The sequence below is a fragment of the Erpetoichthys calabaricus genome, chromosome 1 (assembly GCF_900747795.2).
Source record: "Erpetoichthys calabaricus chromosome 1, fErpCal1.3, whole genome shotgun sequence".
NCBI lineage: Eukaryota > Metazoa > Chordata > Cladistia > Polypteriformes > Polypteridae > Erpetoichthys > Erpetoichthys calabaricus.
In genome coordinates this window covers 199,734,983-199,762,087 of record NC_041394.2, presented here as the reverse complement: position 1 = coordinate 199,762,087, position 27,105 = coordinate 199,734,983, and the positions used below count along the sequence as shown (strand labels likewise).

The 27,105-nt window shown below is 37.1% G+C and overlaps 1 protein-coding gene across 1 annotated transcript in view; it reads left to right on the top strand.

Moving 5' to 3' along the window:
- Nucleotides 1–866: 866 nt before the first annotated feature.
- The window catches only part of tmem117 (transmembrane protein 117), a 517,204-nt gene continuing 490,965 nt past the window's right edge, over nucleotides 867–27,105 (top strand). The window contains 1 exon segment of the mRNA XM_028810700.2: nucleotides 867–1,175. Within this exon segment, the coding sequence (XP_028666533.2) occupies nucleotides 896–1,175 (280 nt within the window). The 5' untranslated portion in view covers nucleotides 867–895.

Genomic DNA, 27,105 nt, shown 5'->3' with positions numbered 1-27,105 from the left:
CACAAACAAATCCACAATCAGGCTGTGCCATTAGATCCTCCAATTAAAGTTAATAGAGTAGAACATGGCAATTAGCCGAGGTGCTCTCAGTACTCTGGTTGTCATCTTCTCCAGATGCTGTCAGAGCCTACAGGAGTTTGGAGAGTGGAAGGCTAAGAAGGGCTGCCATTCAAAAGTCTCAGGGTTAAGAAAATCAGAAATTGTGGTGCTCCAGCACATCTAGGGCTCAACACTTGTGAGGCTACAAATGTCAGTGGTTTGGTAACACTTTTTATATTTTGAATTTAGTATCATTTTGCTGCAATAAACCAGTCAATGTTTATTGAAGAGCTTTGTCACCCAATTTTATAGAAATCTCTGGATACAAGGTAACCCTCTCATTATTATTATTATTATTGATATAGCACAATAATGAAAATGAAAGCATAAGAGCATAATAAAAAAGCCATATAAAGCAGTAATAATAATAACCAGAAATACTACATATATGGTATATATTGTATATGAAACAATAATATCTCATAGGCAGTCAGTGTATATGAGTGCAAAGCTTACCACCTGCACAGAGATCTTCATGTCTTACCTACACCATCCAAACTGATTTGTCCTATTATTATTAAATATTTCTACATCCCCTACAATAAAACTTAAAATTCTTAAAGTGAGATTTAGTCATTTCTGTTGGCCCCTCTCTGAATGATGACACTGATGGATCAGGAGTAATTTTTTCTTATCTTTTACTTTTCTTAATCTTTTAAATCATAAACAAAAATTTTTCCCATGTTTGTCTTGTTATTATAGAGTGTTCACAAAGGTAGTTTTGATATATATATAAGTTTATTGATATTCATCTGTTTTTATTTACAGAAATATTTTTGGAGTGAAAGTCCCTAGAATGGAGATTGATAAAAAAATCCTGTACTATTTCCAACACCCATGGTCTCGCCTTGCTGTGGCATATTTGGTGACTTTCTTTAATTTTTTGGTATTTGCTGAAGATCCTGTTTCACACAGCCAGACAGAAGCAAATGTGATTGTTGTGGGAAATTGCTTTTCATTTATTGCAAACAAGTATCCTGGAGGGGCTTGGAATTTTTTGAAAGTGTTGCTCTGGTTACTTGCTATCATAACGGGTCTCATTGCGGGGAAATTCCTTTTCCATCAGCAACTGTTTGGTAAGTACGAAAGTCTTCATAAACAGTTTTAATCAGTGTGTAATGAACTTCATGAAGTGGTCCAAAGTGGTAAATATAATTTGCAACAGTTTGTTTCATTCTGTTACCTCCATACTGCTACATCTGTTTTTAATTGTTCTGCCTTTACTTCCATGTCCTGTTTCAGACAGATATTCTGATATAATGCTAACACTTTTTGTCATTAACACAAATGCCAGGCTGATAAAGTTTATTCACTATGCTGATGTAAATTTGCTGTTTTAGTGAATAGTGCATATCTATGGTGAATCATAGGTAGTAATTATAATTGTTAATTCCCTTAGTAGTCCCTATACAAAATACAGGCAGACTTTTTTCCAAGATGACAGTTTATCACATTAAATCTTATGTTCTCTTTTGTTTAGGTCCTAATTAACTCCATCTCTATTACAGCAATAATAAATTGTTTAAGTTCCCACGTGGTTTGCACAGAAAATGGTCTCCACATTTTCCAGTATCACTTCTATTTGATATGGGTTACTATGGAATAAACAAGGCACTTGTGCAGTTGGTTTTGCTAATTTTACACTCTGCCCACCAGTGCAATAATTTAGTCATATCTTTAGCAACCAGCATAAATCATCTCTTCATTATATTTTGTATCCAGGACCTCAAAAGAATTTTTATCAGGTATGGACCTAAAATATGATATGAATAATATTCCCAACACATGTATAGAAAGTATGTGTATTAACCAGGGTAAATTAAAAAAAAACAAAAAAAACAGAAACCTTGATTATGCCACCCTCCTCAATTTGTATGGGGCAAGAATGGGAGCCCCTGCACCAGCACCTAATTACCCTCTCCCCCAGAGGTGTCCTATCCCCACAATATCATACAAATTGACCAAGAAAGATGGGTCTTCAAGGTTTTAATAATTATAAAAAGAATTGCAATAAAACACCTTAAGTGACTACCTGGATGTACTTGGGCAAAAGTTAATATACAACATATTCCCTCAGAAATAAAACCTGAATACCCCCCACAAAATCAAGGTTTTGCAATTGGTACAGTATAGTATGTTTCAAGAAGAACTCACTGCGGTAGGTTGGCACCCTGCCCGGGATTGGTTCCTGATTTGTGCCCTGTGTTGGCTGGGATTGGCTCCAGCAGACCCTCGTGACCCTGTGTTCGGATTCAGCGGGTTGGAAAATGGATGGATGGAAGAAGAACTCAAGTCCCCAAATAACTATTATCAGTTGATGTTTATTTATCTTTAAGTTGTCTGCTGTCATTCAATTGAACTCCCTCTCTGCAACAGCCAACATCTGTATCCTCCCATAAGGCACAGCCTCTTCCATCCTTTCACTGCTGACCTACAAACCTTTTAGGGTTGTCCTCCCAGCACACAGGGTCCTTCTCTTCTTGGCATGTCCTCGGCCTACTGTGCACCTACTCAGCTTGTTTTTTTGGCACTCAGAACTTGCATCTGCTCAGCCTGTCCACTCTGCGTGCTGACTGCATACTCACTCAGCTCCTCTTTTAGGCGTACTGGCTGCACACCTGCTCAGCTTAACTATATAGCGTGCTGGCTCCTTTTCTGCCACCTTGTCCTCCAGCATGCAATCTTTTTCTCCACACCAGTTTCTTCTCCCTACCTCCTTTTCATTATCCTCTTTTTCTACCTAGTTAAAAATCAGTTTCACCTGGCTGACAAAGCAACTGACTTAATTAAGGAATGGGCCCTTAACAAACATGACAATAACTTGTTCAAACAGCAAACTAATGAAAAAACACAGTGAAGGAACTAAAAAGAACTCTTATTGCTTGAGCTTGAGTAATTATTTATGGAGGCAAAGCTGAAATGTGAACAGGTATCCTCTCCCTGACAATATGGAAGTACTGAGAGGGTAATATTTTGTGTAAATGCTCTCATAACTCCTATTTAATTTCCAGCCCATTTAGTCCAATAAAGGAGAACTCCGTGTAGAAGGGTTAATAGCATTAGGTTTAAGGCAAAGAATCAATTCCAATCAGTTCTCTAAGGTTTTGCAGCCATTAGAGCTGCAGTTACCTGAGTGAAAGACTTTTTCTTTTTACAGTACATTAAGTTGTCTTCAACTCCCATAATTTTGAGCAGGTCTTACTGTGCTTATTTACTTCAAGTATGCTTTTTTTTTGGGCATTCAGGTACTTTGACCTTTGCATACCTAATGGTTAATATTGTAGTTACTCCTTTAGCTTATGTTTTAACGTTTGCATTGTTTTGATTCAAGTTTTTTCTAGTTTTGAACTTAATTATTTTTGGTTGTGACCTTTTAAACTATCTAAAGGATTCAGCTTTCAGGATTCCATTTCAGCTAGTTAATCAAGGCAGTTCTTCATCTCTCTTTTTTGTTCTGACTTTTAAGTTCTTTGTCCATCCTAAATTATTTATTCATTCTTTTGCAAATATTCTCTTTATTTTTGGCCAGTGTGTTTTGGTAATATTATTTCACTATTTTTTTTTTTTTGCTGAATGAATTCACAAAAAATAAGATTATTTTTCTTGGTGGTGTTGAGTTCTGATTTATTTTTTTTATGGTTTTTGCCTTACCCTCAGTTCTAATAATAACAATCACCTTTACTGTTTAATATTTATGATAGCAATACACCAACAACAGGTGAAACCATGTTGTCTAGTATGTCAAAACGCAGCAATACTGTACAAATCCAAACACATTTACAAAAGACTTTAGGAAACTGTGGATGTGCTGGTTACAGGCTAACCTAGAAAAGATCTGAGCTGATTGATTTTTATGAGAAGATAACATTTGACCACTTTTAAAAAGATCACCATGTTGAACAAGAACATGCTATGGCAAGACATATTAAAATACATGACTAAATGAGTAATGTCTTGAGTTTGAAAAGGTAGTTCCAGCCATATGGGCCACAATCAAAATACCAAAATAAACTTTAGAAGATAAAAAAAATCTTGAAGATGTAGGAGAGAGAGAGAAAGAAAGAAACTGGGGCATTGCCTCAGGCCTTCACATGAGCAGAATGTTTCAGGATAGTACCTTTTCTTAGTTTGAGTACTACCAGTGGTGTTTCTGTATGTGCTATGTTTTAGCCAGGGTTACTTCACTAGGTTGGGAGATGACACATATATTTCTTTTCCTTGTCTTCTTTGATCATTTTTCAGTTTTGGTCATTTGTGATTATTTCTGCTCAGTTTAATATACAGTACAGTATCTTCAGAAAGTATTCAGACCTTTATTTTTTTCACATTTTGTTATGCTGCAGCCTTCTGCCAAAATCTTTTAAATTATTATTTTTTTCTCTCACCAAACAACACTCAACACCCCATACTTACAAAGTGATTAAAGATAAAAAGCTGAAATATCACATTGACACTAGTATTAAGACTCTTTGCTATGACTTGAAATTTGGCTCAGGTGTATCCCACTCTATTAATTATTGTTGAGATGTTTCTCCACCTTGTTTGGAGTCCACCTCTGGTCAATTTAATTTATACAACATGATTAGAAAATACACACATCTGTCTATAGAAAGTCACACAGTAGACGATGTATAAAAAGAGCAAAAATCTAAGCTATGAGGTCAGAGGAATTACCTGCACAGCTTAGAGACAAGATTATTGTGTTGAGGTACAGACGTGGGGAAGACTACTCTTCCTACATCTGTCTGTCCAGCTAAATTCAGCAATCGAGCGAGAAGAGATTTGGTAAAAGAGGTGACCAAGAACCTGTTGGCCAGTCATGCTGAGCACCAGAGAACATGTGTGTAGATGGGACAAACTTTTAGAAGGACAACCACCAATGCAACACTAAACCGATCTGGGCATTATGACAGAATGACCAGCGGACACATGAAAGACCACTTGGAGTTTGCAAAAAGGCACCTAAGTGACTGTCATACTATGAGACATAAGATGCTCTGGTCTGATGAAACCAAGATTGAGTTCTTTGGCCCCAATTCTAAGTGTCATGTCTGGATGAAAACAGACACCGCTCATCATGTTGTGCAGTGCCATTCCAACAGCGAAATGTGGTTTTGACAGCATCATGCTGTGTTTTTTTCAGTGGCAAGGACTGGGAGGTTATATAGGCTTAAGGGAAAGCTAAACACAGCAAAGTACAGAGATATCCTTAATGAAAACATGCTCCAGAGCGCTCTGGACCTCAGACTGGGCAGAAGGTTTATTTTCAACAGGACAATGACTCTAAGCAGAAAACAAAGACAACACAAGAGTGGCTTAAGAATAACTCAGTTAATGTCCTTGAGTTTCCCAATCAAAGTCCACACTTCAACCCAATCTAACATCTGTCTAGAGACAACTTAAAATAGCTGTTCACTGTCTCCATCCAACCTAATAGAGCTTGAGAGGATCTGCCAAGACAAATGGTAGAAAATCCCAAAATCCTGGTGTGCAGAGCTTGCTGTGTCATACCCGAGAAGACGCCAGGCCATAATTGCTGCCAAAATTACTTCAAAGATTTACTGAATAAAGGGTCTGAATGCGGTCAATGTGGTATTTCAGTTTTCTATTTTTAAAAATTTGCAAACATTTTTAAAATATTGTTTTAATGTTGTTATTATGGAGTATTTAGCATTACTTGATGAGGGAAAAAAATAATTTAAATTGTTATGGTGTATAAAATCTACAAATTATTCTCTATATTTTTATTTTTATATTTTGCTCAATCCCAAGAAGATGAATTCAGATGCAGGACACTTGTATAGACATTATAATAAAAAAGACATATCCTCTTCCCTTAAACCTCACTTTTATAACAGTTGTTCACAGCATAGTGCTAAAATGGTTTTACAGCCTGGAAAAGGAAGACTGAACCGATACGTCAGGATATTAATTACTTTATGGATGGACATCTGAGACAACAATTTGGTTTACAGCCTGGGAAAGGAGGACATGGCGATGTTTTAGGCAACATCAAAAAAAAACTTTATTATCTAAGGCAATAGATTAAAGAGTTTGAGCAAAATTCATCTATCATATTGACAGCCAGCTAATCAGGTGCATACAACAATCATGTGTTGTGAAACCACGGCATGAAATTTTATAATAAATATGCCTCATTTGAAAGTAACGTCAGAAGAGAAACAGCGATGACAGAAGAGTGACGTCAGAAAAGAAAACAAAGACACGTATGACCAGTTTTCATCTGATCATCAGTTAACAGCATGTTCATGAACATCGATTGCTAAATCAAACGCTGCCCTGGGACATTCATCCTTGTCATCTCTACTTTTTTTCGTAAGTTTTTTCTAAAGACTATATATATATGGAAGAGAAGGTCTGTGATACGGTTTGCATATTTGCAGTTGGAGATCCACAAAGGGAGAAAAAAACGAATCACGTATCATAAAATAGTTTTATTCCTGAGCTTTCAACCCCTGTCAGGGGTCTTCATCAGAGGATAATGCTTAGACTTACAAGAATCAAAGGCAATATATAGCATCACATTCAGTATTGGGGGGGGGTGGGTGGCGGTGACTAAGTCAGTATGATCGGGGGGGGGGGGGGGGGGTGTATCGTTTGATTAAAGTGCATATGTCCTTCTTAAGTTGGCATATGCTGGGTTTATGTCCAAGTGTCTGTTGATGGCGTTCAACAGACACTTGGACATAAACCCAGCATATGTGGATCTCCAACTGCAAATATATATATATATATATATATATATATATATATATATATATATATATATATATATACTATATATATATCCAGACTTTTCTATCAGTCTTATTTTCTATTATTCTTTGTTCCAGTGGTATTATTATTATATCTGTAATAAATACCATGCTGCTTTTAACTTTCTATGCTTTGTCTTAATGTCTATAGAGTGATTGAAATAATAAGGTAGATTTCTTTGAGCACCTGGTGCAGCCAGAGATTTGCCATTACCTCTGTGCTGCGAGGTTTTTTAAGGCTGCGAGTGAGAGCTCCACTCAATAGTAGGGAACAGTACGTAAAGTAGGTATTCTTCGCTGATAAATGGCCTATACTCAAGAGTACTGAGAGTTTGTATGTTTAAATGTATTCTTGTAGACCAAAAGTAATATTTAGGTCTGAGATATCATTAAAACATCGTATGTTGTTCGTGCCGATAATAAGTAAGTCTCTTGAAGTGCTGAGAGAGTGACGAGCTGTTTTATTCCTAAAGCACTTGTGTGGTTTAAAGTGCTAGAGGTTAATCAGCATGTGTGTGTCATTCATGGGGCACTGTTGGGGTTAGGGTCTGTGTGTATGTGTATAGCTATGTATATGTGTGTTCATCTTAAAGTGCAACAGTAGACCAACCCGATAATGAACTTGACGAGTACACTTACCCTTGAAGAAAACAAAGGGTAAGTAGAGGGAAAGACTACAATAATACAAAATGATTTAGCATATTGCTACAACATAACGAATATGTGTAAAAAGTGAAGGAGCCTAAATTCTTTCTGAAGGCCCTGTATTGTTTTTGTTATTTTTAGAATTATTTACAAATTCTGTTTTTTGTTAGGTTTTGTCTCTTTTTGTTCCTGTTTTCTTTTTAAAATTGTTTTATTTTTTTCCCTTGTTTTACCTGATTGCATGCAATGTTATTTTCTTCAAATAAAAAAAATATTTACATACTGTTTTTTTAAAATGCCATTGTTGTTGGACAAAACAAAAGGAACATAATGATGTTAGTTATGTAATTTTTAATCTTTGCCATGTGTATGGGTCCTATGTATCTTTTTTGGGAATGGTTTACTGGGAACACTTGTGAAGGTTTTCTGCTCTTTCCAGTTCATCCTACATAAAAAGGCACCAATGATTCAGAAAAGGTTAAAAAAAAAAAAAAAAGATAAAAAATCAGACAACATAAAATGTGCCATTCATTCCCTGACAAGATTAAGAACATAAAAGGCCGTAGTTACTGTTACTGTTTGTCTTATTTTATAGCACAAAAAGGCTATTAAATGGTATATTTGACCTAGGACACCAACTGACTTTTTTACATTTTGCCTGCTCTTCTTTTTAACCATCCAGCATTTAATGTCCTCGCAAAACTCAAAGAGGAGCTTAAATGACTGAAAGTCACCCAACCTTAGTGGAAAATACAACAGTGTATTCAGTGTTAGCAATGTTAAAAGACAGACACCAACAGGTGTCAGTGAAAGAGGAAACAGACCTGTAAAACACTGTATTATATAAGGAATGAACTATGAATAGACAATGCTAAATCCCTTATTTTTTTGAGCAGTATATGTTAAGGATGTTACTTATGCTAGTGACATTAGCAGTATTAAGGATTTAAAAAAATATTTATCTTGCAATTAACACAGCATGTTATATACACTGAACATATTCATATACAGTATATGTCTAGATGTGAAAATATGTTCTTTTTTATATGTATGAATTCTGTTAAGTTGCATCACACTGCAGTCTCAGTACTGCCCAGGAGAGTGTACAAGCTAATCTCCACCTGCAACCCAGACTCCACAATCTGCAGTATTTTTAATAAAATGACACACAAAATCCTTACTTTTATCACAATGAAGTCTAAAATTAATGGGCGAGCATGTCATTCATGCCCCAACTGCATCATCTTTTATGAATTTTAAGTTATTTTACGATGCAGCATAACTACAATAGCTTGGACAAAAAGCAGTTGGAAAATGGCAAGCATAAGCAGAGGTAGCAACAGATTGATTTACAGTGAGTGCAAAAAAAAAGAAGGAGTAGAGGGAGAATGCAAATGTGGTACTTAGAGGATCTTTTGAAATGTTCCTTGTAAAAATCAAAGGTGAAGTAAACACAAGTGATGTTACAAGGGTGCAAATGAGACACCTGAATCTATCAATAGCATTAGCAACAACTGCACAGGCTTGTTAGGTAGCCATTTCATCATCTCACCACCACTCCATCGAGATCCCAATTCAAATAAAAATACTGAAACCCTCTTTCTGTAACACACTCCAGAGACACCAGTCCTTGCTTGGGCCCCCAGCCTTTATCCTGCTGAACTGGAAGAAACCTAACACACTTATAGTACCACAATGGAAAGATGTACTATTTTACTTGTAATTAAACAAGATTATGTTTATTTTACAAGCAAAAGCTATTTATGCTATTATGTCCTTATTTGATTGAACATGCTTAACCATTTGCTAACCTTTTTATATCTCAGCATCTTTTAGTGCCATTCATCAGTTTTTTTCTGCTTATCCAGGTCTGGGTTACGGGGACAACAGTCTAAGCAAAAATGCCTAGATGTCCCTTTTTCCCACCATCCCTTTCAACTTCTCAGGCAGTATAGCACGGTGTTCCAAAACCCTGAGGCCTTTTCCTAGTTAGTCATACCAGATATGCTTCCCAAGGACATCCATGAGTCATCTTAATAAGATGTCTGAACCACCTCAGCTGGCTCCCTTCAGTGCATAGGAGCAGCAGCTCTGCATTGACCTCCTCCCAAAAGTCTGCACTCCTTACCCTACCTCTGAGGCTGAACCCAGGCACCATGTGTAGGATGCTAATTTCTGCCATTTGTATCTGTGATCTGGTTCTTCCAGTCACAACCCACAGCTTGTGACCATAGGTGAAGGTAGATCGACTGGTAAGTCGAAAATTTTGCCTTTTGGCTTAGCGCTGTCTTTACCATGACTGCAGATACTGTTCTGAAATGTCTGCCAATCTACCATTCCCTTCTTTCCTCACTCACCAGTAAGATCCTATGATACTTGAGAATCCATTAAGCTTTGAAATTCTCAGAATTTCAGTTACCAGGCGGGAGCTCTGTCCTGCGGTGTGTTCTGTTCAGAATGGAACACCTCCTTTTGGTGGCTGCGGGATTCGTCTCAGCACTAAGGAGGAAATACAAAGTTACCGCCAGTGTCTCCTCTCAACTCAGGGTGGTAGTACATACCTCGGGTGAGCCCAGAGAGTGATCCACAAATTCACATACATGACAACAGTCTAAGAATAAATCAAGACAAAATACTAGACAATTTTTGCGACTTTATAAATTAATCAACCTGACCACTATTTTGTCACAAAAAAAGAATTCATCTTTTTGAAAAAGAGGACGGCTCATCACTCTACAGTATATCTAGTCATATATCTATTTATTATTTTTGAAAACAATATCATTAGATAAACTCTGATTGCATTATGAAATAAACAAAACAAAAAAAGTCATAAACAGATTTACTCAAATCTGTGTGCGTGTCAGTTTTTTCCCTTTACAGATTCTTATGCTCTACGTCTTCACTTAGGCTATGAGCCTGACTGAAGTGTGCTTTACAGGTTAAAATGGGAATGCAGTCAGGAGTGGAATGGAACCTGGGGTGACCATGGTAGAAAGCGTGCAGGGATGGGAAAGTATTTTGTTAGGACCAATCCGGGAACAGGATGAAACTATGGCAGGAACAGTCAGGAGCAGAATTGAAAAGACAGTACCATTTAGACTCTAGAGCTTTACCTTGAATTCAATAGGTTAATTTAAAAAAAAAAAACTGATGTGTGTAATTTTGGCTGATGACTTCTAATTGGCTGAGGTATGAGTGAGTTTGATTGTGTACATGAATGTGGCCTCCCTGTGAGTAATTGGTTGTTTCTATATACCCAGTGCTTTTGGGTTAGGATGCAACTCATGCTAATTCAATCAGAAATCATTGAGTTACATATGTTATAAATGAATATTAAACTGCAATTGACAGTGCTGTATCCAGTTTGAAGACCCATAATTTATTTATTTTTTGTATAAGTAGGGGGCTTCACCCCCTGCTCACTTTGCACTTCACATCTCTGCCGCTTGCGTATGTGGATTTCACTTTCACCAAACAACAAATCTTTTAATTCTCGTGGATACGCCTCTTCATTGGGAAGAAACACTACTTTTCCCTGATGGCAACACGAATTAGACAATCTACAAGTCTCCAAAGTTTAAAGTTTAAATCTGAACAATATATTCGATCTCTTTTCGCTGTTCCGTTATTTCACAGAGTAATAATTTCCATTTGTTTGTGCTAATACGATCTTTACTATCATTTTTTTTTGAGACTTTTGAATTTTAGTACTTTCATTATCCCTAACCTGCTCTGCATGTGTATCGCGCCAATGTTTTTGAATTCTTTACGACGTTCTACTTTGTCATCCAATCTTTGTCTTTTATTTCTGGCCCCGGGTGTGGTTAAATCTCTTGGCACAAAGTCTCGTCTCGTGGGACGTGAAAGTATCTCTTTGAAAAAGTCACGCCTCATCCCAGGATTTTTTTTATTATAATAGAGAGATTTAGTTTACTTTGATAGTAAAAGCAGTACCAGCAATTATTGTAACTTAAAATGACGAAGGTGCAGAAAAAACTCTAAAGAGCATGTTCTTGGATTTCTTACACCTCTTATATTTCATATATATATATATATATATATATATATATATATATATATATATATATATATATATATATAATACTGTATATATTCTTATATTTACACCTTACAAAGTGAGAATATTACATTGAAAATGTTTGCTATTAGCTCTGAAAATCACACCTCATCTACCTGAACAAAACATATTGGCTGACTATTTTTTTACACTCAAAACACCTTGCCTCCTTCTCCTCAACTCTCATGTGGCTTCCCTTTTGTTTTCCCCCTGGTCATTTAGTGTAATTTAATGCCTTCCCTTGGGTAACATGACCTCAGTCATATATCATACGCTGGTCATCTTTCAGAGGAACTGTCCAATACAGAAACTCTTGAATTATATATAATGCAGAATCAATTCCGTAAATTTATTCTTATATATTACACATCCTTCACAAGCCAACAGCTCTGATACAAATTTGAAAAATATGATATATTTAAAATAAAGCAAAAGGTAGCATGCAAGAACATATTAAACATCATGCAATCTAGACAGAAATACTCATATATGGATAAATACAATATACATGTGAAATAATTATATTTTGACTTAATGTCAGTGAGTAGGACCTTACAAAAGTTGGAGGGAATCAATCAGGGATATAAAACATTTGCTGAAATTGTCTATACCCACATCTTTGTGAAAATCAAAGTCAACCAGCTAGACTGTAATAGGTTTTGTTAGGAATTCCTTCAACATTCATTCATTAGCTTGAACATCATAAATGACAATCTGCAGTAATGAGTAAATTATCCTGCAATTCTTCAGTACTGACATGAATGTTCAGTGAACATAAAACAATAAGTTATATTTAAGAAATATTATAAGTCTCTATACACATAGGAGTTTAATGAGGCAGAAGCCCACGTTGATGCTGTACCTTTCTCGATAAATTAAAACTGCTCCAGCTTCAAGCACTGCTTATAGAGGAACTGGACAAACTACTGTGGTTCATCAAAATCCTTACAAGGAAGAAAAGCTGTGGGTCCAGATGGCTATACATCAAAATTTTTAAAAAGGAGGTCTGCGAAATTAGTCTGTAAATACTATCTCCACTCGGTCGGGTTGCATCTCCACTCCAGTGGTCCTTCCATTACACTGACCCAGCGGGGTAAGAAATCTTCCTCAACCCCCCATTGGGAATGTCAGACCATTACTTATATCCTTTATTTCTAACACAATACTAGTAAATAATATTTTAAGATGCTATGATGTGAAAAACATTAGAACATCTCATGTGGCATCTTATCAAATGCTTTCTGAAAGTCCAGATAAATAATATCATAAGCTCCACTTTGATCGTATCCTTTTGTTGCCTCCTCATAGAATTCCAGCATGTTAGTAAAACATGACCTCAGTCTTCTGAACCCATGCTGACTGCTTAGAATAACTCCTGTCCTTGCCAGGTGTTGCTCAATCTTATCCTTAATAATTCCTTCCATTAATTTTCCTGTGATGCATGTTAAGCTTACTGGCCTATAGTTGCTTGGATCTGCCCTGTCACCCTTTTTATATAATGGGATGATATTTGCCATTTTCCAGTCCTTCGGAATCTCTTCAGTGCGCAGTGACTTCCTAAAAATATGCGTCAAGGGTTTATATATGTACTCACTAGCCTCCTTAAGAACACGAGGATAAATATTATCTGGTCCTGGTGATTTGTTCGATTTCAGCTTATTTAATCTGAGCAGTACTTCTCCCTCTACAATTTCCAAATCCCTCAGTACCTCCTTAGTAGTCGCGTTTACCTCTGGGAGGTTATCCACTTGCTCACTTGTAAACACCTCAGAAAAATGTAAGTTTAAGGCATCCGCTATTTCACTGTCTGTATCTTGTAATTTCCCTTTACTATTCCTGATGCACTTGACCTCCTCCTTGACTGTTCTTTTACTACTAAAATACTGAAAGAATCTCTTAGGGTCCTCTTTCACCTTATCTGCTATATTCCTCTCCAACTGTCTTTTAGCCTTCCTGATATCCTTCTTAATGGTTGCCCTCATGTTCTCATATGTTCTACAATTCACTTTGCAGTCATTAGTCTTATATGCCTTATAAAGCAGTTTTTCCTTTGCAACTTTTTAAAATCTTTATTAATCCACCGTGGAGTTTTTTTTAGTTTCCTATTAATTCCAAATTTAGGTATGTATCTGTCCTGCATTACATGTAAAACATTTTTAAACCTGTTCCACTGCTCCTCGACTGTCTCCACACTTAAAAGCTTATCCCAGTGTATCCTACTTAGACTTTGTCGCATCTGCTCAAAATTAGCCCTACCAAAGTTCAACTTAACAATTTTAGTCTTTGCATCTGCACTCTTACAAAAAACTGAGAATTGTATTACATTATGGTCACTTGACCCTAGTGGTTCAATCACCTCTACACCCTCAATTCTATCCTGATTATTACAAAATACTAAATCCAGACAGGCTTCACCCCGTGTTGGTGCTTTAACATGCTGTGTTAAAAAACAGTCATTGATTACTTCTAAAAACTCCTACTCTTGTACTCTGCCATCTGTAAGGTTATCCCAGTTAATATTTGGATAATTAAAGTCCCCCATGTCTATAATATCTCCCTGTAAACTTGCCTTTTTGATATTACTAAAAAGATGTGTGTTGAAATTACTATCTGAATTGGGTGGTCTATAACACACTCCTAAAATAAGACCTCTTTCCCTAATATTTTCCAGGCGAAGCCACATGTCCTCACTACGATGGGGCTCATCATCCAACTGAAGAAGACTTGCATTTAAATCCTGCTTGGCATAAACAGCAACCCCACCTCCTTTTCTGTTCTGTCTATCCTTCCTAAAAAATGTGTATCCCTCTATGTTACACTCATCCCCATCTTTGTTATTTAGCCAGATTTCTGTTATTGCTATAATATCATAATTATGCTCTGCTACATATAACTCCAACTCACTTACCTTATTTTTGATACTTCTAGCATTAAGGCAAGCTATTTTTAATGAATTACTCCTTCTACATTTAAATGTTTGCTTTGAATTTACATTACTATGCATTCTTGTTTCTACACCATTGTTTGTTCTTCCATGTATAGATCTAAACCTGGCCTGTCCTAAACTCCCTGCCCCCCCATTCCCTAGTTTAAACAATCCTCGACTAGCCTACACATATGCCTCCCCAATACATTGGTGCCCATCCAGTTCAGATGTAACCCGTCACGGCGGAACAGGTCCCATCTGTTCCAAAAGGAGTCCCAATGCCCCATAAACCTATACCCTATACCCTATAAAAGTTACATTTGTAGCAGAAACTTTTATTTGTAAAAAATATGTTAAAGATACCTTCTGGGGAAGATCTTACTTTAATTTGAGGATAGACAATGGTCTCTTTACACTGACTACAATTTTTGTTTGTAGGTAATTTAGTGCACTAAATATGTGATAAAAAAGAAAATCTAATAGACCCTCAATGCCCTTTTATCAACTGTGAGTATTTACTTTTCATGATAATCACTAAAATATTTTAATAATATAGATATAACTAATAAATTAAACATTAAGTCCATCGCATTTGATTGGTATGGAGAGGGAGCAGAGAAATATTGGCCAGAAGTAAACAATTAGAGCAAAGTATAACATACTGTGTAACTGGAGCAACATGAGCAAAGTAAGTGCAACATACTCATTTTAAAAGAAATAAATTTGAGAGTAGTTTAATGAGTTGATGTTCCAATCCTGCTGATCACAACATGGTAATGAACTTTTTTCTTTCTCTAGTGAGTACTGCTCTTCTAAGTCAGTGCTATTGAATAAAAGTATTAACAGGTTTTGCAACCTTTACAGAACCTCTACACAACAGACAGAACAAATGGCAAAAATGTAAATGTTTCTTTTTGCTAAGGCTTAAAGGTTAAGTTTGGTATTTTTCTTGTCAAAGTTATTTTTTCAAAAACTTGGTATATATGCATTTGCCATGTGAAATTGTGTACCAAACTCTAGCACTCTATAAATTTTTTAAAAATATCTTGTTCTCACTGGCACTTTACATTGGAAGCAATGGGGCACAAAGCACCACTGGAAAATAAAAGCCTCAAATTTATCAAATGCATTCTCTTTGATAAAAAAGCATGCCTTCTGAGTTTCTGATGCATGTTTGTGTCAACAAAAAGGGTATGGAAATAATCATTTTATCGTATATTCCTGGTATATTTTTTTTGTGGTAAGGATGCATCTTCTATTTGCTTGTGTGAGTTATCACATAAATGTGGAAATAAAAATAAATAAATAAATAAAACAACCACATGGCACAAACAGTTTACTGTGATTTTACCTTTTGAGAAGAAGCCACACCCCAAGGGAGTAAAAGTTTATTGTGAGACTTTACAAGTGCTGAGGTAGCGCATACAGCTGGTTTTCTTTTAATACAGATGTATCCCATAATACTGGTGTTTTGTTGCTCAAAATTGATATGTACAAGCTGTTTTATATGGATTAGTACTTCACAACTGTCTTGGCTTGACAAAATTGATGTATCTGCTAAGTTTTAAGGCTTTTGCTTTCCAACTTTACCCATGCCTCTTTATTTTTAATGTAAAACACCAGTGAGGGGAACATATTTTTTTCAATTTATAGTAATAATAATAAAGACACTGTGTGGCAAATGCATTTATACCAAAATAAAGAAAAATACGTATCACACCAAAAATACCGCAAATACATATATACCAAAATACTGAAAAAATACCAAACTTATCCTTTAAAGGGTCTCCTGTATTGGATTGTTTTATTTAAATTAAATTGACCACCCACTACTTTACAGTACAGAAAATGGCCTGACTCCAAATCAAGTCAACCTATTTTTAGTTTTTTTCACTGCTTTCATGCTTTGCACACAAGCAACTTGGGTTGGAATAGTTTAATAGGGGTTTAGATGAGAGCAGATAAATGCACACAAAAGTGTTTGAAAGTTCTTCTTAAATGCTTTTTTTTTAAAAAAAAAAAACAAAGTGCAACATGTAATTTTCAAGATTACGATGTCAAAAAGTGGTCAAATACTACTGGAAAATTGTTATTTTCTGATTGCACAGGGATTAAAGTTTTAAACATATCTGTCATCCCAAATTCAAAAGCTGGTTTATCAATAAAATAGAAATAGCCTGAAAGATCACAGTGAAAGGGAAAGCCCACAAAGCTTAATGGGGTCACTTGTGAATAACTGCCATTATAATCTTCTCTTTGAAAAGCTGCAAGCTTATAAAGGTTATCTAGCCTGAAGCTCATCAAACAAAGTCAACATATATGCTACACTGAGTGTTTCAGTGCAAACAAACCAGATGAACATGAATGAGAAAAACAAAACTGGGAGTTGCAAGATGTGAAACCACAGCTTGACAAAAATAGTGTTACTAATTATCATGCTCTTATTTCTGCAACCCATCTTACGTTTAGTTACTGTAAATTTTGATCTCAAATTTCCTTTTCAAAGTACATTAGGATAATGTTTTAATGGATTACTGGGTGTCTGTAATGGTTGCTTACTTGCCTTATTTTTTTCTTTTCCCCCGGCACAGTAAAGTATAGGCAGAAGAGGTTACCACATATTTGGATTTGTCATTTGCTATAACCAGTCTGTTAATCAGTAGGTATTTACTGTCTCACTGCCTTTTACTTCTCTTACCTGTAAATGACAAATTTCTTACAGAAACATTAAAAATATCTGTTCCTCTATCCTTTCTGGATCCATTTCTGATCTTTTACTGTCTGCACCTATTCTGTCAACACTAGATAGTTTTGTTGACCACTATAACACAGCCCTTCATTCAGCATTAGATAAAACGGCTCCTTTAAAACATAAGGAGGTTTCCTTTAAACATTCAGCTCCTTGGTATAATTCAGAATTGCGATCTATGAAAGCAGCTGGCTGACGCCTTGAGAGAATGTCACGTAACACTGGCCTCACTGTTCATATCCAGGCTTTCTCTGACCACCAAAGAGCTTACAGAGAAGCACTAACTTCTGCCAAGAACACCCATTATGGCAGAATAATAGATAGTGGCCACGATAACCCAAGGGTTCTGTTCTCTGTAGTTAATAAACTACTCGAACCCGCATCTGGCCTAACTACCTCTTCTACTGAAGTCTGTGAGGAATTCCTCCACTTTTTCCATAACAAAATTAAAGATCTAAATAATTCAACTAACATAAATACATCATCTGTTTTTATCTCTCCCTGTTTGTCCAGTCCATCCAGCTCCTTCTCTAAGTTCTCACCAGTCACATCTGCGTTTGTTAATAACCTGCTTTGTAAGATGAGGCCGACTACTTGTGTACTGGACCCCATCCCCAGCACACTACTTAAATCCTGCCTTCATGCCATAATCCCAACTGTTACAACAATAATAAACTCATCCCTTGACACTGGCTCTGTCCCGCTCACTTTTAAAATCGCTTCTGTAACCCCACTGTTAAAAATGTCTGGTCTTGATGCTGACAATTTTAACAATTTTCGGCCTATTTCCCACTTACCTTTCCTGTTAAACGTTCTCGAGCGTGTTGTAGCTTCCCAACTCACCAATTGCTTAACCTCTAATAACTTGATGGAACCCTTTCAGTCTGGTTTCAGGGCGCAGCACAGCTGTGAAACTGCTCTGCTACGGGTAACCAATGATTTGCTTATGGCAGCAGACTTTGGACAAACCAGCATATTAATTCTGTTAGGCCTCAGTGCAGCATTTGACACTGTCAGACATGACATTCTACTGTCCAGAATGGAGAACATGCTGGGTATCTCTGGCATTTCCCTCCAGTGGTTCAAGTCCTATCTGACTGATAGGCAAGAGTTTGTTAGTCTTGGCAACAGCAGATCCAGCTCAGTGCCAGTCACACAAGGAGTTCCTCAGGGCTCTGTCCTTGGCCTTCTTCTCTTCTGTATTTACATGCTTCCCCTTGGCCATATTATATGTAGCTATGGACTGGGTTATCATTTTTATGCAGATGATACTCAACTGTACTTCAATGTTAAAAGTGGAACTTCATCAGAGCTTTCTCAGCTCACAACCTGCCTTAGTGAAATTAAAACCTGGATGGAGCAGAACTCTTTAAAATTAAATTGCAACAAAACTGAACTCCTGCAAATTGGGACTAAAATGCAACTTAATAAAATGAGCTCCTTCCCAGTCCTTCTTGGCGGTGATCTCATCAGACCCGCCTCTACTGCAAAGAATCTTGGTGTCATTTTTGATTCCTCCCTTTCTTCAGACCCGGTCTTAGGTATTATGGGGCCCTAGGCGAAAGGGGGGTCCAGGGGCCCCCTGAGGGGGGCAGAGCCCCCCTGGAAGCTCTGCGAAATGCGTGAAAATTAGACCAAGGAGTCGATCCGGGGCCCTAGGCGGTCGCCTACTTCGCCTATGCCTAAGGCCGGGCCTGCTTTCTTATTCCACCCACATAAATCACATTAAGAAACTTTCTTATTTTCACCTCCGTAACATATCCCGTATTCGCTCCTTCCTCTCCTTCTCTAATGCTGAGAAACTTGTCCATGCTTTTATCACATCCCGCATCGATTGTTGTAATTCCCTACTGGCAGGTGCCCCTTCTAATCTTATATCACAGCTCCAGCTTATTCAAGACTCAGCTGCAAAAGTCCTTACTCGAACCAGCAGCAGCGAGCACATCACACCCATCCTGTTCCATCTTCACTGGCTCCCTGTGTCTTACAGAATCGAATATAAAATCCTACTAATAACCTACAAAGCCTTAAATAACCTCGCGCCAAACTACATCAGTGACCTTCTCCATCACTATGTGCCTGCCCGCCCACTGAGGTCCTCTGATTCCGGCAATCTTGTTGCGCCCCACACTAATCTACACTCCATGGGTGACAGGGCCTTCAGCTGTATAGCGGCCAGACTCTGGAATGACCTACCAAAATTAATCAGGTCAGCTGACTCCATGAATTCTTTTAAAAAACAACTCAAAACTCATCTGTTCAGGAAGGCTTTAGCTACCCTGACTTTATTACCTTCTATCAGTTTACTTCTCTGTCAAGATGCTCACGTAACCTGTATGTGTGTGTGTTCTAGACCATCAATTATATTGTCTTTTAGGCTTTTTCTCTGAATTCACTGTCGTAATCTTCTTTATTTATTTATCTGGTTTGTACAACGCTATATACTGTATACCCTGCCGTTCTTTCTTATATTCTGTAAGTGCCTTGAGCATGGGAAAGGCGATATATAAATAAAATGTATTATTATTATTATTTATTTCAATTTAGTTTAACTTTATTCATATATATATATTTAAAATATAAATATAACTGCAGATATGAATAGTTTTCACAATGTTAAATTTGTGGGAGGTATTAATTATGTAAAGTTTGAGATCATCTGTTGATAGCATTGTCATTAATAAAAAGAAGTAGTTTTAAAAAATGTGGTGCCTGGCACACTAAGTGAAGAGGCCCATAATTATATAATTTTTGATTGGGTTCATGTGATATAACATAAAGACCTTGATATGTGCAATTTATAAGAAATAAAACATTTTCATTTTAAATCTTGAAGATTTGTTATGTGTAAGTTAACCCCTTATAATCTGTACTAGCTGCAGGTTGACAGTGGAGATGCCATGCTGCTTTTACAGCTGAGCCCTAAGGAATGTCACGCGATACCTGCAGCCAGTAGTGAAGCATGTGTGTCCCTCATTTGGCTCACTAACCATAAAATGTTCATCTACTGCTAGATTGTGTTTTCAAACCAGCACTGACTTAATTGCAATTTGCCATCTGGGTTAAAAAATTACAGGCAATTTGGTGCATTCACATGAAATTTAAATTTTTCACATTTTCACTTGTGGCATCTTTCCTTCCCACATTATTTTGTATACAGTAGATTCTGGTGGGTATGTATTCATAGGTAAAATTGGAAAGGGGATGCTTAGCCATTATGATTTTTTGGCCGTGTTGGACATTTTACAATGATAACTTTTGCAATAGTTTGAAAAATGATACATTGATAAACTGATTTGGAGATCCATGTAAAAGAAGTATATGAAGCCTTCACTTTTCTTTGAAAAAATTCTCTATTTGTGGAATTAGAAAAAAAAGAATTTTTTAAGACTTCAGTGATCTTTCCTGAACTGTTTTACAAATAGATTAAGCAAAACTGAATGCAACATTATGGTAGATGCAGCCCAATTCAGTGAAACAGGTTTAGCAATATATTCCATTTCCCAATTACTATGAAATTAAAAAAAATATATATTTGTTAAGTGATCTCTCCTATTACAGATTTGCACAGGAAGGCTGCCCAGAAATCAATTTGTACTACAGAAATTCAAGAGGTATTTACTTAAAGAAAAGAAAATGAAATGTTTACTACAGTTCCAATTTTTCTTGACCCAGAGTGTTTTAACCTTTTAAACTGGAAGTAGACCTACTGTAGTACCTCTTTAGTTTTTGTGTGTACAGTGTGCTGTATTGATACTGTAACAGAAAACTGACTGAAAATACTGATGAATAATCTGTTGTATTAAGCCCATGATGGAAGAATGAAAATAAATTCTACCTGAACTGTTCTTTCTGTGTGACAGTGCATTAGATAAATCAGCTTGGAAAACTGATGGAAGGCTGCATTGTTATTTGGTTTATTTCATTTATATTTGTGCAACAATATAACAAAAACACATATATCCATTGTCACAAACTTGAGACAGAGTCATATAAAGGTTTGGGGCAGCCACCCGTATAATTTGGTTTCCTAGCTGCAAAGTTGCTTTCAAAATAATACAGCACAAAACCGAGTCCAAACAGAACTGAGGGAATAGGGAAAAGGTGGAGGCTTTTAAAGGGGAAGACAGGAAGTGAAGTCAAAGGGGTCAGGCTCATGTAGGTCTTCTGCCATTGGTGCGAGCCCGGACGAGACATCACAGGGGCCGGGGCCAGCAAGGTCTCCTTCCATTGGCTTGGTCCCGGAAGTGACGTCAAGAGGACCAGGTGGAATCTCCTGTGAATGGTCTGCAGGCAAGGGAGAAAAAGAGTCAGTGCACTCTGCCACATCCCGGTATGTCTCGGAACTGTCCCTACTCGAGCCCTTTAGCTGCCTCCCATGCAAATGTGTGTGACACCATATAAACATCCATGTACAGCTGTATGTTCTGAAGTTTAAGAGCTGGCTCTGACCTTGTGCCCCATTCTGCAAAGATAGATTCCAACCACCTGTATCCTTGAAGTAGAGTTTTGCATGGAACTGATTTTTTAATCTTCCACCAGTCCACTCCTGCAGTACTCCATCCCATTCCTGACTGCTTCTGCACATACTTGACCTTGTTTGTCCCACACCCTAAAGGTTTTGTCCTGCTCCCACCTGCAGAAACACCTTGCTTTCATTAAGGAAAAAAAATGTATGGTTGATAAGCCTGTTGATTGTGTACAAGGGTGTGGCAACAGGGGCTGAAGCCTTTCCCCCTTTCCCCTCTTTGGCCCATGTGTCCTTTTCACTTTTTTTAGTGACAATTCTGCTGTCACATACACAGAATACACATGAAGAAGAGGCAGACGAATTCTGATATAACTGTATAATATTTATTCCATGAAGCACATTTAACCACAGGTCAACTTTTCTACAACTTCCTATAATGGCATGGCATGTCCCCTGGTTACCCTGAAGTGGACACCTGTTGGTTAACTCACATGTCAATCATTTTCAATACCTTGACATCTGCTTCAACAGTATTTAATACACATCTTTTAAAGGGACCTAAATAAATTCTGAGCACTTGTAACAACATTTCTTCTTTTATAGGTAGGCTACCACTTACTATCCTGTATAGAAATAATGTATGATCTGTGTTAATAATAGTTTTTTACTGCAAAAAAATGTGACACGGAAAGTAGGTGCTGTCTACGTACAGTCCGCACATATTAGTTTTGCTGATAACATAAGCTTTTCTAGACCGCATATGAAGTCCATACAAACAGTCCATACATTCAAAAAGTATTAGAGATTTATAAAATAAACAATTTTTACAGTGCAAAGTACTTTTGTCTTGTATAAGCACACTGAAACTAAGAAAATCACAGGGGTCTACTCACTCTGAGAGGAAAAGGGAGCGTTACTAACCAATGTCCAGTGAACTTCACTGCAGTCTTTAATTTAGTGCAGTATCATTAAAGCATGGTTATTACAAATTATTAGAAATCTTTTCTGTTTCCTGTACCTTTGTGAGCCTCTTCTCCTTTTATATATTACATATTTTACTGTCCTCTGAATTTTGCTCTGTCACACCCACCACCTGCATGTTCTCACTCACCACATCCATAAACTTCCTTTTAAGCCGTCCTCCTTTCCTAATTCCTGGCAGCTCTATCCTTAGCATGCTTCTCCCAATATTTCCAGCATCTCTCCTTTGCACATTTCCAAAACAATCACGCCTCTCTAGCTTTGTCTCCAAACCATCCAACCTGAGCTGACTTTCTAATGTACTCATTTCAAATCCTGTCTACCCTCGTCACACCAATGCAAATCTTATCATCTTCAATTCTGCCACCTCCAGCTCTGTCTCCTGTCTTATTGTCAGTGCCACTGGTTCCAACCCATATAACGTAGTTGGTCTCACTACTGTCTTTTAGACCTTCCCTTTCACTCTTGCTGGTAATTAACTGTCACAAATCACTCTTGATGCTGTTCTCCACCCACTCCACCCTGCCTGCACTCTCTTCTTCACTTCTTTTCCACACTTCCCGTTACTCTGTACTGTTGATCCCAGTTATTTAAACTCATCCACCTTCACCAACTCTACTCCTTGCATCCTCACCAGTCCTCTGACTTCCCTCTCATTCACACACATCTATTCTATCTTGGTTCTACTGACCTTCATTCCTGTACTCTCTAGAGCATATCTCCACCTCTCCAGTGTCTCCTCAACCTGTACCCTACTCTCGTTACATATCACAATCTCATCCGCAAACATCATGGTCCACGGGGACTCCTGTCTAATCTTGTCTGTCAACCTGTCCATCACTGTTACGAATAAGAAACAGCTCAGAGTTGATCCCTGAATTCCCACAACCAACTTGAATGCATCTGTCACTCTTACTCCACCTTACCTCTAGCTGAGCTAATTACACTATATACTCCGGTACAGTCTCTTTGCGTTCCTAATGCCTGGTCTCCTGGTCATTACCCCAGTTAAGAAAAAATCAGTTGGTCAAAGAACATTTGCCTGCTATGCACCTCATCTTTGGAATGACCTTCCGTTCTATGTTAAGTAAGTACACTCAGTTGATATTTTTAAATTAAGACTAAAAGTTTACCCTTACTCTCTTCATTAAAACCTACCTTAGAATCCAGTCAGGTGTCTACAATCTTGAAACATTCTTTTAAATGCTTAAATTATTATTTTAATTATTTTCTGACATCCATTAACATGGTGTTTTTTTAATGTGAAATGATATATTTATTATTCTTTGAACATGACATTATTATTTTAATTTCTGTTTTTTACTTGTTTAGTGTATAATTTGCACCACATTTTCTTCCTATTTGTATAGTGCATTGGGACCATGCTGCATTATAATGTAGTTGAAATAAAGATGATTGATTGCATCACCTATAATATATCTTTGCCCGATGAAGCTGATTACAGTACCCAGCATGTTTACAGCATGGAATCATGAACAATCACTCATAGCAATCAAACCATGTTTAACCAAAGATTTGGGCCAAGATGAAAATGAATCCTGGGTTCCATTTCAAGGTGAAACTAAATTGCTACTTTCTGTTTTCCACAATCTTGTGTGGGATTAAGTGGGTTTGAGAATGTATGTAGGAATGTATGATACTTTAGAAATAGATTTCTGTTTCTGTATTGACTGCAACACCTTCTCTTTCTAATTTCTTTAGAAGAGAAAAGCATATGAGTGGGCAGTCTTGGAGTATCTCATGAAGTAATGCATTTGCAGAATATCTCCATTCATCTTTGCAAAATAACACAATTCAAAAAGTTTTTGAAAAATGCTTGGGACAAGTTTGTTTACTGTAGTACTAAAGAGGGGAAATAAAACAACCTTCTAAAAGGAAAAAGATTAACATTTCAACCCAGTAAGCTTTACATGTTATGTAAAGTCTATATTAAGTCTTCACTGGAAGCAATTCACTGTATGGTGATTGTTTGCGAAACTGCAAGGAGTGTTAAAAAGAACACTTAAAAATACAAGAGGAGGTTATATTGCCATATAGCACTTGAATTGCTATGGTTTCACATTACATAGTAAATGAAGAAATTCATGCACATCATATTGTAATAAGTTCACACTCTGACCACCACTAGTCACTCCTTTTAGGGACTGCTATTTGCACCTGCTTGATACACAAGATTTCTAATAAGCTGACATCTCAGGTCTGTTATGACTTTAATAGATTCATTTTATTTAATGTTTTTATTAACATTTTGTAGAGAAATTGCCTTACAACATTGTCACAAATTGAATGCTATTAAAATATATTGGACAGCTAGATCTTTTAATTGATCGTGCACTTAAAGCACTAATGCCAAAAAGACAATAATGCTCACATTTTAAGTAATTTCCTCCTATAAAAGCCTTTTGTAATAAGAACCATTAGTTGATTAGTTTGGTTAAGATCCATTCCATTTACAGTTCATGCAGTACATCCTGGATAAGAATAAACATCTATTAACATAAAGTGCATATACAGTAATCTAATGAAACTCTCTGCATGCTTTGTACCATATTCAAAAGTGTATATTAACAAATATAACATTAGAAAATTGGAACAAGATGTAATACAAGAGAAAGTGAGCTAATAAAAGACATGACAGGATACATTATCTCATGGGTCACTGGAAAAAAGTCTTGTTACATGAAGATAAGAATTAGCCTTGTCAGTAGCAGGAGAAATAAGTAAAATTCCAAACTTTAAAAAATTGTAATGCAGAAAAATCTTAGAAAAAGATCATCATATTGATGAATACAAATAAAGTGAAGACAAAACAGTAGCAACAGGGTTTTTGTACAGCTGAACCAGAAGACTTCCTCAGTTCAACCTGTAACCCAGTCTTCAGTCTAAATTGTAGTACTGAGATCAATGGAACATGCCTGGTTTTGCATGCTGGTCTGGTGTTTCAAGTAACAACTTTGCTGTATTCAGTACAAGTTACAATACTACCAATACTCCTCTGTCGCTAAAGGCTTGACCTTCTACAGTAGATCTATCTATTGTCGGAACTGTAAAAGTTGCTTTTTTTAGTCTTAATGATAGTACTGAGTGTAGACATTGATAAGTTTGATTGAATAAAAGGGCAGTAGTTATTGACACACACGAAGCTCCATCCATGTTCTGCTGTCTGACAAAATGCCATCCCATTTCTGTATCTGGCCTTTGCCAAAATCTCTCTCCTGCCTCCTCCTTCAGACACAAAATGAGAAAAACACAAGCTGAACACTTCAGAAAGGGTGTGTATTAGTTGTCCATTGTTTTTACAATGATGGTAGTTAACCCATTCAGTCTTTTTAGCTACAAATTCCTTCTCATGTGTACATGGGCAGGAGTACATTTTAGACAGTTAATCACATTCATCACCTTTAAACTTTTTTTCTTTGTCAACATAATTTTATTTGTAATTTTGCTTTTTGCAAATCATAAATTATTTAAAATGTAAAATTATGACATTTACTTCCTTTATGTTTAAAGCACAGGAGTAGTACATTACACATTTTTGGATGTGTGATGATGCGGGTTCTGCTCCATGCTGCCTTCTTGCTTTTGGGAGCCCTTGAACCCGACACCTTCGGTAATGTCACCGATGAGCTAGGCAGTGAGGCACAACAAATGGAGAAAGGGGCTGGTGTAAACAAGTGCCGAGTGCTTTTATTAAAAACAACAACAACAAAACAAGTGTTCAAAATAAATCAGTGCAGTGCCTCAAGTATCCATAAATAAATAATACCATAAAATGAGTAAAAGGTGGAGGTTAACAAAAAACAGTAGAAAAACTCTTTAAAAAACAACAAGGTTAAAACAATGGCTGGAAGCAGTCCTTTAAAAACACAAAGCCCGGTGACTTATTTTTACCTGGCGGCTCCCCTGCTTCTCCCATCAGGCTTCGCAACAGGAGAGTCGCCCTACCTGCAGCTGACCTTCTTTCCACTCGACTGATCTGGAGGCTTCCCGAACCCTGGCTTCGGTTCTGCTCTCTCCAGAACGAGACTTGGCTTCCCCCAATGGCCAGGATACTCAAGTTGGGGAATCCACCTTCCAAGCCTCCCGATTCCCACTGTCCTCCGCTGCGAGCCATCCTCCTTCTGGTCAGTCGCACTCCTCACAATGCTCAGTGGGAGCGACCACTACCAACTGTCCAAGGTGTCGGCCAAACACCCCGCTAGGGCTCACTGTCCAGCTGCCTGCGAGCGCTCGCTCTCTCTCTCACATACACCAGCTTTCTTCTCACTGCTTCTTGCCTTTTTTCTCACTCATGCAACCTCTGTTTCTTTCTTTTTCTTTTTCTTTTTTCCTGCTAACCACCTCACGCTTCTATTT